General features: G+C 33.0%; 2 protein-coding genes across 2 annotated transcripts; both read right to left on the reverse strand.

The window, feature by feature from the left end:
- Positions 1-1124: 1124 nt before the first annotated feature.
- LOC130973019 (plasma membrane-associated cation-binding protein 1) lies at positions 1125-2590 on the reverse strand. The gene is made up of 4 exons (XM_057897382.1): positions 2339-2590; positions 2044-2133; positions 1857-1941; positions 1125-1763 (listed from the first exon to the last, which is right to left on the reverse strand). Exons 1-4 carry the CDS (start codon positions 2447-2449, stop codon positions 1378-1380), a joined length of 672 nt encoding a protein of 223 aa, XP_057753365.1. The 5' UTR covers positions 2450-2590; the 3' UTR covers positions 1125-1377.
- Positions 2591-3795: 1205 nt separating this feature from the next.
- Positions 3796-9584, reverse strand: LOC130976020 (DNA replication licensing factor MCM6). The gene is made up of 18 exons (XM_057900754.1): positions 9427-9584; positions 9177-9326; positions 8949-9074; positions 8469-8631; positions 8149-8342; positions 7856-8051; positions 7695-7769; positions 6821-7050; positions 6621-6735; positions 6031-6105; positions 5811-5951; positions 5516-5719; positions 5271-5432; positions 5135-5190; positions 4891-5042; positions 4683-4808; positions 4331-4461; positions 3796-4217 (listed from the first exon to the last, which is right to left on the reverse strand). The coding sequence occupies exons 1-18, from the start codon at positions 9501-9503 to the stop codon at positions 4083-4085; spliced, it is 2508 nt and encodes an 835-aa protein (XP_057756737.1). The 5' UTR covers positions 9504-9584; the 3' UTR covers positions 3796-4082.
- Positions 9585-12094: the final 2510 nt, after the last annotated feature.

Here is a 12094-nt window from a genome sequence, read left to right on the forward strand (position 1 = left end):
AAAATTTTGGATAGGTCCTACGCCATTTTTTTTTCTCTTAATTTATTATGATCATTAAAACAATAAAAAATTGAATTTTCATCTATTTTTTATTTTTTCTTTTTTCTCGTATTCCTTAGAACCAAATAATGTGTTAAGCTCCATTCTAGGGTTTATTTTTTACTATAAATTATTACATACATACCATCACATTTGAATTTTTAAAATTTTCTTAAGTATACGAATAAACTAACTACTCAACCAATCTAAATAGATTAATTAAGCATATGTCTATACCACTAATTAAATTAGAATATGTAGAAACTACACATAAAAAGTGGAAAAGTAAAATTCTTTTTCGATCCTTATTCTTTTTTAATTTAGACAATTCTCATTTTTACAAATTGAAAAATGATAATTTGCCCCTTATTCTTTCTTTTCATTAGATGCATGAGTCTTTATTTTTCTTTTTCGTTAGACATATGAGTCCTTTTATAAAAAATTTCGGCAAAAAATAACAAAAAATGTTTATATGTGACATAATTTATATAACTTGACCTTCATCAGTTCTACGTGAATAATAAATTTTCAATTGGAACTATTTAGCTCCTACATATATAATTATCAAAATAATATTTCAATTAAATACTTATCATCCTTTACAACGTTGTTTTAAAGATTGTATAAGTAATAAATAGTCCAAATCAAATGGTTAACATTCATATAAAATAGATAAAGATCAGATTATACAAGTATTTTCTGCTACTTTTTACTAAAATTTTTCATAAAAAGAACTCATACATTTAGCGGAAAAAAAAAGATAGATGACGAATGGACATTTTTTAATAATTAAAATATAAATAATCTAAACTGAAAAAATAGGGGCTGGAAAAAAATTTTACTCAAAGTGAAATATCCTGCATATTTGCACTTTATTTAATGGTAAAAATATGAATAGACTATGTATAAGGTAAGAATAATACCAGAATATTTGGATAGAAACCCATTCAAAGAGGACTCTCACATGGAAAAAAGAACGACAGAGACAGGTAGGATTTATTAATGAACCAAAAAGACCCACCTCAATTCGCTTCCTTAACTAAAAACTGAAAAAAAAAATAAAATACACAATCAATATTACAAAATGATGCACCAATAACGAGCATTCACATTTACATTAATTAACAAACACATATCCATTATACAAAAAATTAATAACAATGAACAAACCCAAATGAATTACATAGAGATACAAAATTTAAAGAATATAAGAGAATAATAATGGTGTGTAACAAACAAATATTTGAGTGTTTATGCACACTACTATACTAATAATACACACACACATATAGATATATATGGTGATGATATATGTAAGATTGAAATAACGGAAATTCGTCAAGGTTTTGGTGGTTCTTCTGCAGTTTTCTCAGCTGAAGTTGTTGCTGCTGCTGCTTCAGCAGGTTTCTCTTCTTCTTTTGCAACTTCTTCAGCCGATTTTTCCTCAACTGTTTCTGGTGCAGATGATGATGTTGGATCTAATGATTCAGTTTTCTCCTCTGCCTCTTCCTTCTTTTTTTCCTTTTCTTCTTCTTCAACCACAATTTCCCTCTCTTTGACACCACTTGTTTCTTCTGTTGTAGTAGTAGGAGGGGCCTCCTCAACTTTCTCTTCAGTGACTATGAAAGTGGAAACTTTCTCAAACACAAAGGAAACTGGGCCTGGAACCAAGGCTGGTCCAAACTTGGAACATGCTTCACTCACTGGCTTTGATCCAGGGAAATCTGATTATTCAGATAAATAAAATTCATTGTCAATTAATTAAATTCTCTTTCTTCTATATTTAGAAGGAAAAAAAAGGGCTAAAAATACATCACCAATTTTAACAAGCTCTTCTAGGAACTTTTGGATTGATGTGGAGTTCTTCTTTAATCCTGCTTCATTAGGTTCTTTTACCAAATTCTGTGAAGTGATGATGTGAAGATATTTAATTAGTAAAACACTTGTTCAGTGTATTGGTCAAATATGTGTGTGCGCGTGCGTGCATGTTTTTCATGATCATACCTTCACTTCAGCTGACGAAGCCTCATATACTTCAGTTACTTTTGTTTGAAGTTCAATCTTCTTTTCTTCAAACGCTTTGTTGTATTCCTCCTAATAAAACAAGCACCAATAAGCCATAACACATGAACTTCTGTTGATTTCTTGACAAATAAATACTATCAATCATTTATTATATGCTTAATGATATCTAATGTTACGGATGTAGAGAGCAGTTGAACAAAAATATAATGTTACATATATATTATTTAAGGTTTAATTTATGATCAAAGCTAATCAATTAGAAAGAGAAACTAACCTTGGAGTCATCAAATAACTTGGAAGCTTCAGCAGCACCAGATTTCTTGGTGCTATTCTTATCAAAAACCTTCTTGATCTTTGGAAGCACCTTGGATTTCCAATACCCCATCTTTCTTTCTCTCTTTCTTTCTCTCTCTCTTTCTTTGGGGTCCTTAACAAAATCAAACTATCAAACTCAATGCAACACTGTTCCAGCCACTTGTCCCTCCAAATTAAGCCACATATATAATATAATTTTTTTAATTCTTTTATATATATATATATATCACTCTCCAGCACATAATCAAACATAGCTACATTTAAAACACATATACTTCCAAGTTCCAACCAAACAAGTAGCCCTTCAAATTCCAGCCTAATTACGTGCATGACCGCTTTCCCATTCAAGCAAGCCAACTTGCCAATACTCAAATGACTTTACTGCCCTTCCATGTCGGACCATGCAACTAGTATCATACGTAAACATCAAACATTATTCAAGGACACAACTGTAAATTCGCAGCTATTTTATTTTTTTGAAAAACAAATAGTTAGGTTATATGATTGACATGCTTCAAAGACAGGGTGTTGGTGGTAAATATGTGGGGAGCCACAGGGGTATAAAAGGGAACAAATGTTTTTGTGAGGGGAAGTGACAGCTGGCAATCAACTCATACCATAGGTGGCAAATATCATATGTGGGGTCCCTGACATTTTGTATTTATGTCATCTATCATTTTTAAAATTTCTTTAATTTTATTAATTTTGATGCCATTGATGTTGATCTGTGACACAGTTTGGCTGTGTCAATTTAAATTGTGTGTACGCATAGTGCCATTTAGGACAAGGATGAACCTGTGCTAGCTTCTGATATGAAACTTGGCACATGGCTTCGCTGGTTCTTGCAATCACGCCTCCAATGAATTCAAATTCTATTAAAAAAAATTGAAGGTTGTTTGCATACTAAGGCTTGGACTAATCGGTGGGTTAATTACGACAAGGTAACCAACTAGCTAAGAAAAAAAAACAATAGTACACAATTTCGTGGCGCGTTAACTGAAAAGAACTGTTTTAAAACGAAACTTGAGTTGAAGGTATCTTTCCCATGTGGGGTAGGGATGTCCTTCTTTTGTTTTCACTTTCACTAGAACTATAGTGACTTCTGCTTGCTGTTTGAAGTTTGAACAAGAGGGACCCTAATTGACTAATTCATATCAAATAACGGTAATGTTGCCCAGCATTGAAAATAACATTTATGTAGTAGTTAGGTAACATTCTCCTTGATAAGAAAAGGCAAAATGAAGGTGAACCTGGTTTAATTAATAATTCATTTATTACTATAAAACATTATGTTTATACTTTATATCATTATTCAATAAGAGTAGGTACGAATTTATTGGCGAAATTTTCCTTGTGGCTGCAATCATCATCAAACAAAATTGAATTCATAGTAAAATGAAAACATACATTCAACTCTTCAAGCAGCATCAGTATAAACACTGTTCCTAATCTAATTAAGAAGGTAGTTAAGTTACATATATGTCTGTCAAATGAAAGGACCAAATAATGGAGGAAATTTACTTAGGCTGTGTGCCCCTCCTTGGTGATAAATTTTTTTTCTAGTTACAACTTACAAATACATCAGAGGGGCACTCACAATTTTCCAACATATTTCAAGGAACCAGCTTATAAAATAAGGAATCCCCAGATCACTGCAACAATATGAATAAAAATAACTTCTTAGTTCTCACATCATTATGCTGTCAATCAATGTAATAATTAGGAGCCACGGCTAAAATTCGATCATTTCTAGATACGTGCTCTGGAGCCGCACCTTCTGCTGCTTCTTGCATCCCATCATCCAGCACTATCAAATAGCCCTCTCTTCGGATTAAACTCTGCAGTACGTGTTTTACATAGTTAACGCGCCACATCCATGTCCAGAATAATTGTGTTTTTGTTTGAAAGCAAAGTAAATGTAATTCTTGGAAGGGTGTAGACAAATGTATACCTCTATAATAGCTTTGAGTCTGGAAAGTTCTGCTTTAACCTCCTCCATAGAACTGTAAGCGTTTTTCTCATTTTGTTGGTCTACATACCATTGAATCAAATCTCGTTGCCTTATTCCAGCCAACCCAGTTCCTGCAACATTAACAAGTAGCATATACTGTTACATTGGACACCATATAAAGGCTAGTTATATTCATAGCAACAGTTTCTTTGTACAAATAACTATTAGATGTAGAGCAGACAAAGGCACTCAGCGCTTCAGAACTTAATTGAAAGGTATACAGTTCCTTTACCGGAGCCTAATCGATTGAAGTAAATATTCAATAACAAATAGCAAGTATTTCAAGTGGCACCTTGTTGCAGAACAGTTTCTTCGTGCTGTCTAAGATGCATGATGAGTGCCCTGGTCACTCTCTGAAAGTATTCATCACTTATGATTAGTTTCTTCGGCTGGGGGTTAGATCCATCTGCTGCATTTTCTGCAAGAGTTGAGGCAATGATTTAAGCTTAAAGGCTCTTATCACGATAGAAGTCAAGGTAAAATGATTAGTGACATCTCACCATTTGTTCCAGCAGCTTGCTGGGTTCCCTCTTGACTACCAGCTTCTCTTTTAATATCAGCCCCGTCATCTCTATCATTATCATTTCTATCACCATCATCACCCTGGTTCTCTTCTTGAAACTCAGATAGATCAATGTCACCAGACTCCACACTGCAAGGGGCAAAAAAGTAAAAATAAAAAAATGCAGTTAACACAAAAAATAAAGCTCAAAATAAAAATTTAGAAAAGGGTATTTGTCCTACCTTATTATGGATGTTTTCAGCAGCTTCACTGCTAAGTTAACATGTTGAGGTTGCACCTGTTAAAAAGACATATTTAGACCATGGAAGAAAAATGTACCAAGTTAAATACATTAATAAGAAGCCTCCCCAAAATCACCTGATTTTCCAAATGACATCGTGCAATGGCTTCAGACAGCCTGATTAATGCCTCCAACTGCCTAACTGTCATACGATATGCAACCCTACTCCCAGGATTTGTATCACCTCTGCGGAGAGCCACATAAGAGTCTACTAGTATTTTTTTGGCCTCTGCCGTAAGCTGCATTAATCAGGCTTAATAAGTAAGAATCATAAGGAAAAAATTATCTTGATTCAGGAAAGCATCTACAAAAGACATCAGACCTTTGGTTTGAGAGTTTTTGCATAAGCTATATAACGCTTCAGTTGCGCTGTGGTGAAAGTCGGAGTAAGAGCCTCTTCACGCTTTTGATGAACTCTCACAATATGATGAGCTATGTGGTAATCTGTCTGATCGTCTGGATCATCAATCATAACATATACAAGATCAAACCTCGAGAGTATAGCAGGTGGAAGAGCCACATTGTACTGAAAAAGATAAATCAAAGCAATTAGGCTACGTTGTAAGGCAGATGAGTGCAACAATGATCCATGCATTTCGTAAATAATTGGCAATCACCTTAAGTGGTTTAGACTTGTCATAGCGTCCCCCGGCAGGGTTGGCAGCGGCAAGAATAGAAGTGCGGGCATTAAGTGTTGCTTGAATTCCTGCTTTTGTGATACTAATTGTTTGCTGTTCCATGGCCTCATGAATTGCAACCTTCAAACCAACCAAATGAGATAATTTCCAATCGATGACCATGCAATGCCAACTCAAAAGAACGTGGCTAAGGTCTTACCTGATCCCTGATCTCCATCTTGTCAAATTCATCAATGCAGCAAATGCCATTGTCTGCAAGCATCAATGCACCAGCCTGAAAAGAAGTTTTCACGTATATTAGGAGAAAAACATAACAATCAATTATATTGATTAATGCATCACCAGAACATATCAAGAAAATAGCCTCCACATCTTGGTTCTTTCATGGCTAACTTGGGCATTGCCTCTCAGCCATGTTGCATGTATAGCAATCATGCTACACTTTATGCAGGTAGCTCAATGTAAAATCCTCTGTGACTATGCATACAATTTGGCATGCCTAGAATTCCCAATCCAAGATAGGTAGAAAAACTTTTCATGTGCCAGCACACATGACATGAGAAATGAGAGGATGCACATTCTAACTATGTACTTTCTGAGTGTGTATGAAACATTTTTTTCCATTTTAAATGTACTTATAACATGCCACTCAAACACAAATTACAACAAACAGTACAGGTTTCAAATAGTTGTGAACTTAAAAATATCCCCCGGAGAAGCCCTGTTGACCTCATTTGAGACCATAATTACTTTCTAAACCCAGAAGCATAAAATAGTTATGTCATTTACCTCAATACAAAACTCCCCAGTTTCTGGTTCCTTAGCAACTGTTGCAGTCAATCCAGCAGCAGATGATGATTTCCCAGATGTATAAACAGATCTTGGAACTATGCCTGAAGTATACCTAAGATAATAAACAAGCATATACAAGTCATTCAATCTGCATAAAATAGTATAAAAGAATAGGCAAAAAGGGAAAAAGAAAGTACTTGAGAAATTGACTCTTTGCACAGCTGGGATCCCCAACAATGCAAACATTTATATCTCCTCTGAGGTTGATGCCTTCATGAGTTAATTTGTGGACACCGCCCATAAGCATAAGAAGGATTGCTCTCTTTATATCTTGATGACCAAAAACAGTTGGAGCAACGCTGTTAACAAGTTTCTTGAAGAAATCTGGAATATTCCTCATTCGTTGTATTTCATCCAGCTCCTGTGTCTGTAAAACCACAAACCAAATACTTTATTGTTTTTTCCAGATATTATGTAGAAAATGGACCAAATATATCCGTATGCATTCATGTAGTGGGAAATGATGGACCAGGTTAAGAACTTCACTAGACAAAGGGAAAGAGAGGGGAACAATCACTTGATTAACGCAATAAATAGTTGCAATAAACGATGAAAAAACTAGTCCTTGAAATGAGCATCCAATGTGCGTCATAATGAAGATAATTGTTCTATGCATTGGAGAGAAGGATATCGCCAGATGGCATGATCATGAAAGACAACTTTTAAAATGGCAATAGATAGTGCCCTTAGTTTCTTTCTTCATCTTAAAAAAAATGGTATTTTAAAAATTAAAACAAACCCAAAACTTGTGTGTGTTTCTCCATGCATTTTGCATACAAATGGTTGTCTTCAATTTTGAGTGGCCTATTCCATATTTTGCCTCCCCAGGTCAGAGTTGAAAGAAACTTTCAAATTAAACACAAAGGGTGTCATACAAGGTATAACATGGAGATACTAATGGTTTGCTTTATTGTACCAAAACCGTTACAATATATGCAAAATCAAATCTAAACCAGATGGAGATATAACAGCAACGATAATGCACATAGATAAAGAGAATGCTGAACTAACAGTAAACTGCATATCATCATCATCAGAGTCCTTCTTTCTATTTCGGATGTCTACATCTCTTCTACCATCGCAAATCTGAAATAAACCATTTAGAAGAAGCACCAACAATCAGAATAAATGAAAACCTGAGAGTTGCGATTAACAAGCCACACCAAACTAACCTGAACGGAGTTGGCAATAAAGGCCAGGCGATAAGAGAGGTCTCTGACTCCAAGGGCCCTAAGGCCCCTAACACCTTCATTTCCAGCTGCAGGACCCTTGCGTTGAGAACCTTCCCGGCGGCATTCTGATCTCTCTCCAGGGGATGCCAATGCCAAAAGGTCAGGAATAACAATTACAGTTCCTGTGAAAATCACCCTGAAAGAGAACAGAATATGATTATATCGAATTCCAACTTTGAGTTTTTACCACAATTTGGCTAGTCAAAGCAAGTGTTGGGAAATATAAGGCTCACGTGTCACCAGCCCTGGCCTGTTCCACAATCTCGTGACGAAGAATAACATCCAAGGACCTAGGCAGCGACCCAGCAGGTATCTCTTTGGAAGTCTCTTGCATCCTGACCCGTTGCCAGTCAGCAAATTTGCTCTCTTGGCGCATCAGTAGCCATCTTGCTCGTTTGTTACAGGTTGGAATCGGGCAGATTGTGGGCTGCAGTGCCATTACATTAAAACAAGAACAGTCATATATAGATATCAAAATAAGCTGCAGACAAAATGGCATTTATAATGTATCAATAGCAAAAGGTAATAACTGTCGTTATTATCTATTAATCACCTCGGTATACTTGAATTCTTGTTCCACATTTTTTATAACCCCACCACACTCTAAGCACTTGAATGTTCCCTGGATAAGCTCAGGACGAACCTCACTTGTCCTGGTTACTACCCCAGTCACGGATACTAGTCTTCCAATTTCTGATGTAGCCAGTTCCCTCAATCTGCAGTTGAATCAACAAGCTATATAACCAAAAATACTTGGAAGATAGAACTGAAGTACAAAGTAACATAAATATAAAAACAAGGGAAATGATAGAGGGCCTTCTGAATTTATTTTTTTTGATCACTTTTAGCCATCAACCGAATTCTATTTAGCCAAGTAATTCAACAATATCCTTTAGTCCACACTTTTAAACCTTGATAGCTAATTGATGGCCATCAACAATAAATTTTGATAGCCCTCTAGCATTTTCTGCAACTAAAAGGTTTTTTTTTTTTTGAGAAGAATATAGAAAATTAGAATGGGGAATTTACACACCGCTTAACGATTGGAAGGTTGTAGAAGGCAATATTGATGTCTTTGTTGGGGTTATCATCAGATATGAAGGTCGGCTTCAGTTCCATAACGAATCTCTTGCAAGCATTCTTCAGATAAGGCTCAAATCTACCACCAACAAAAAATAAAAAATAAAAAAGAATCTCAGTGCCCTAAAATTATACCAAAAAAATTAGGGCTCCAACAATTTGAAAAAAAGACGGGAAAAACCTCAAATATTCATCAGAGATAGCTTTCTGGAGAAGGTCACTGAAAGTGATGACGTGTTCGAAATCGATGAACATTGTGTTGGATTCGTTGGCCCTCATTACTTCTATCTCCGCCTCATAGTGGAGCTCGTTCCGGTTCCCGGACCTGAAGCTGATTTTCCAGTTTTACCCCCGCCAGAAACAAAAAGTTAGCATTACAACATCACTGAAAATGAAGAAGAAGAAGAAGAAGAAGAAGAAGAAGAGGGTACCTCTTGAGGAATTCGAGGAAAGCGTTCTCGACCCTAACGGCTTTCTCATCAACCAAAATCCCACCGTAAGCTTCCATTTCTTTTCTTCTTCTTTTCCGGTTTCAGTGTTGTAGTGAATCTAGCGAAGGAGAAGCTTGTAACTTCGGCGCTGTTCTCAGTAATGCTGGAAATGGTAACCAATATGCAAGTTCGCGCTGTTCTGTGGCGGGAAAATCAGAAGTGGGCCCAACGATTTCCCGCCAAAACCCCTTTCCTCTATAGGAGACGCTTTTGGCTCCCTTGTTGGGCTTTTCGGGTTTTGGAAAATCGTATTTCAAGTCTTGTCCGGCTTCTTTGGACCGATAATGGGCCATTGAACACTTCATGATTTTCGGCCTCTCTGTATGATTGTGCCACAATATTTCTTCTCTCTTATATTTCTTGAATGTTGTTAGGCTGGAATTGGTTATAATATAGGCATGAGATATTCAAATAGAAACATAAAAATATAAAATTATGTTTAATAATAAGATATAAAAAAAATATTATATCTAAAAATATTAATAAGAAATATAATTTATTTTTATTATTTTTATCAAATTTTTATAATTATATTTTTTATTATTATATTTTTTAATTTTTATATAAAAAATTAAAATAAATTGAATTTTTATAATGTATTTTAGTTTATTATTAAACAAAATATAAAAATACTATTTTTTATATTTTAATTCGTTATACCTTATTCTCAGTCTCTTGTTTTATTTTATTTTCTTGTTTTGTTTTATTTTCAGAATTAAATGCAATTTTATAATTGTTTTGTTTTATTTAGACTTTATGGTGAAATCAATTGATCACTACTCTTTATTTCATGTTCAGGGTATTTGTTATAAGACTCTTGCAAATCAATTTATTTAGCTTTTTTGGAATGTGTGAATTGACTATCAATTTAACCTTTTTGTATTAGTGATTGTTAACTAGATTAATACACATCCAAAAAAGTCTAGGATCTAGAATTATATGGTATAAAGAGTTCATTTTTCAAAAGGTGCTCAGAGAAAGCATTTGTCCACACACTATAATAAACCAATACATTTAGACATAATTTTTGTTCATAAACATGTAAGATTGTTAATAATATTTCGGCTAAAAAAATTTAGATATAAAAATAAAATGAGTGATATATTTTAATATTTTAATTTTTTGTATTTTTTAAATTGTGGAATGTACATAAATTGAATTTTTTGACTTGTGTTTAAAAGATTTTAAAAATTTAGAGTACACAAATTAAATTTATGTACTCTAAATTATTTTATTTTTAAACATTAAAAAATCGAATGATCCGATTTTAGTTTCTGATATTACAACTATATAAAATATTTATACACTTCGTAACTATGTTCTATACTATTTTTCTTTTCAAATTTAAGTTAAAGAGTATAATATTTATGTTCATATAATATTATTTTAAGACGGTCTAATTTTTCCTTTGTCACCATAGATAAAAACTTGCATAGATTTGATGTGATTATTACCACATATATGGTCACCTTATTACCTATTAGCCTTTTTCTGTTCCCTGTAGATTTTCTTATTTTCTCTCTCTCTTTCTTTCCGGCTTAGTAAAAACCTTTTTTTATTAAGGACAATAATGATGCTATGTATATTTTTAGTCTCTACTCCCCTAGCATGTTACTGTCATACCCAAATTATGGGATTACTAGTCACCACATTGCACTAATCACACTTACAAAAGAAGGGTATATATATATTTTATAATAAAATAAAAAAATTACACTAATTATGGGATTACTAGTCACCACATTGCACTAATTACACTAATTATATATATATTTTATAATAAAATAAAAAAATTATTATTTCTCATATTTAAAGAATTGAATGGAGTTCACCTAAATGTCAAAAAAAATTGTATTTGAGAAATTAAAGTTTAAAAATTATGTTTGGAGAAATAATAAATTTTTTTATTTTATTATTGAAAAAAATCCTATATATATATATATATATATATATATATACTTTTATTATTTTTTCTCATAATTATAAAACTCTAAATAGTTTACTTGTAAGTAAATATTAAAAGTCTGAATTTTATTTTTTGTGTGTAATAATTTATCAATCATGTTAGAAATATATAAAAAAATCAGTTATTAATATATATAAAATATATATTTATAAATATATATTAAAAATAAATTAAACAATACATGTAGTATAAATATTTTAGTAATTAATTTTAGTATATAAATAATATTTTTTATCATTTATTTACTTCATTAAAGTGTTAAACAAAAGTTAAATCTATAATAAATTAATATCTAATTTATTGGACTAAAAAATACTGCAAAACACCAAAAAATGAGAATTTGCTAGCCAACATTGTAGTCTTTCAAATGGAAGAAAATCTTCAATATACAAAAGAATTTGGTTATTGCATAAATAATTAAATACTTAAATATAGCGCAACAAATGAAAAAGCAATGTAAACTTTATTATTAGGTGCACCCTAGATAAATGCCTGCACGTACTGTACCTAGGACGAGGATATTTGCTCATCATTAATAAGAAAATTTGTACCAAGTTAATCTTATCTCATCCCATCATCATTCTCTCGGTCAACTTTTGCATAGATTAAAATAAGGATAAAATTAGTTTTGGTCTAGAAAGA

Source organism: Arachis stenosperma, chromosome 4 (assembly GCF_014773155.1).
Source record: "Arachis stenosperma cultivar V10309 chromosome 4, arast.V10309.gnm1.PFL2, whole genome shotgun sequence".
Lineage (NCBI taxonomy): Eukaryota > Viridiplantae > Streptophyta > Magnoliopsida > Fabales > Fabaceae > Arachis > Arachis stenosperma.

Excerpts from the sequence above, each read along its gene's own strand:
- LOC130976020 (XM_057900754.1), bottom strand. The coding sequence starts at position 9,503 with ATGGAAGCTTACGGTGGGATTTTGGTTGATGAGAAAGCCGTTAGGGTC. Across the intron at positions 5,952-6,030 it reads AGATGGAGATCAGGGATCAG|GTTGCAATTCATGAGGCCAT; the intron begins GTAAGACCTTAG and ends GTTGGTTTGAAG. Across the intron at positions 4,462-4,682 it reads AGAAACTGTTCTGCAACAAG|GAACTGGGTTGGCTGGAATA; the intron begins GTGCCACTTGAA and ends TTAATGTTGCAG.
- LOC130973019 (XM_057897382.1), bottom strand. The coding sequence starts at position 2,449 with ATGGGGTATTGGAAATCCAAGGTGCTTCCAAAGATCAAGAAGGTTTTT. Across the intron at positions 2,134-2,338 it reads AGTTATTTGATGACTCCAAG|GAGGAATACAACAAAGCGTT; the intron begins GTTAGTTTCTCT and ends TTGTTTTATTAG. Across the intron at positions 1,942-2,043 it reads CTTCGTCAGCTGAAGTGAAG|AATTTGGTAAAAGAACCTAA; the intron begins GTATGATCATGA and ends ATCACTTCACAG.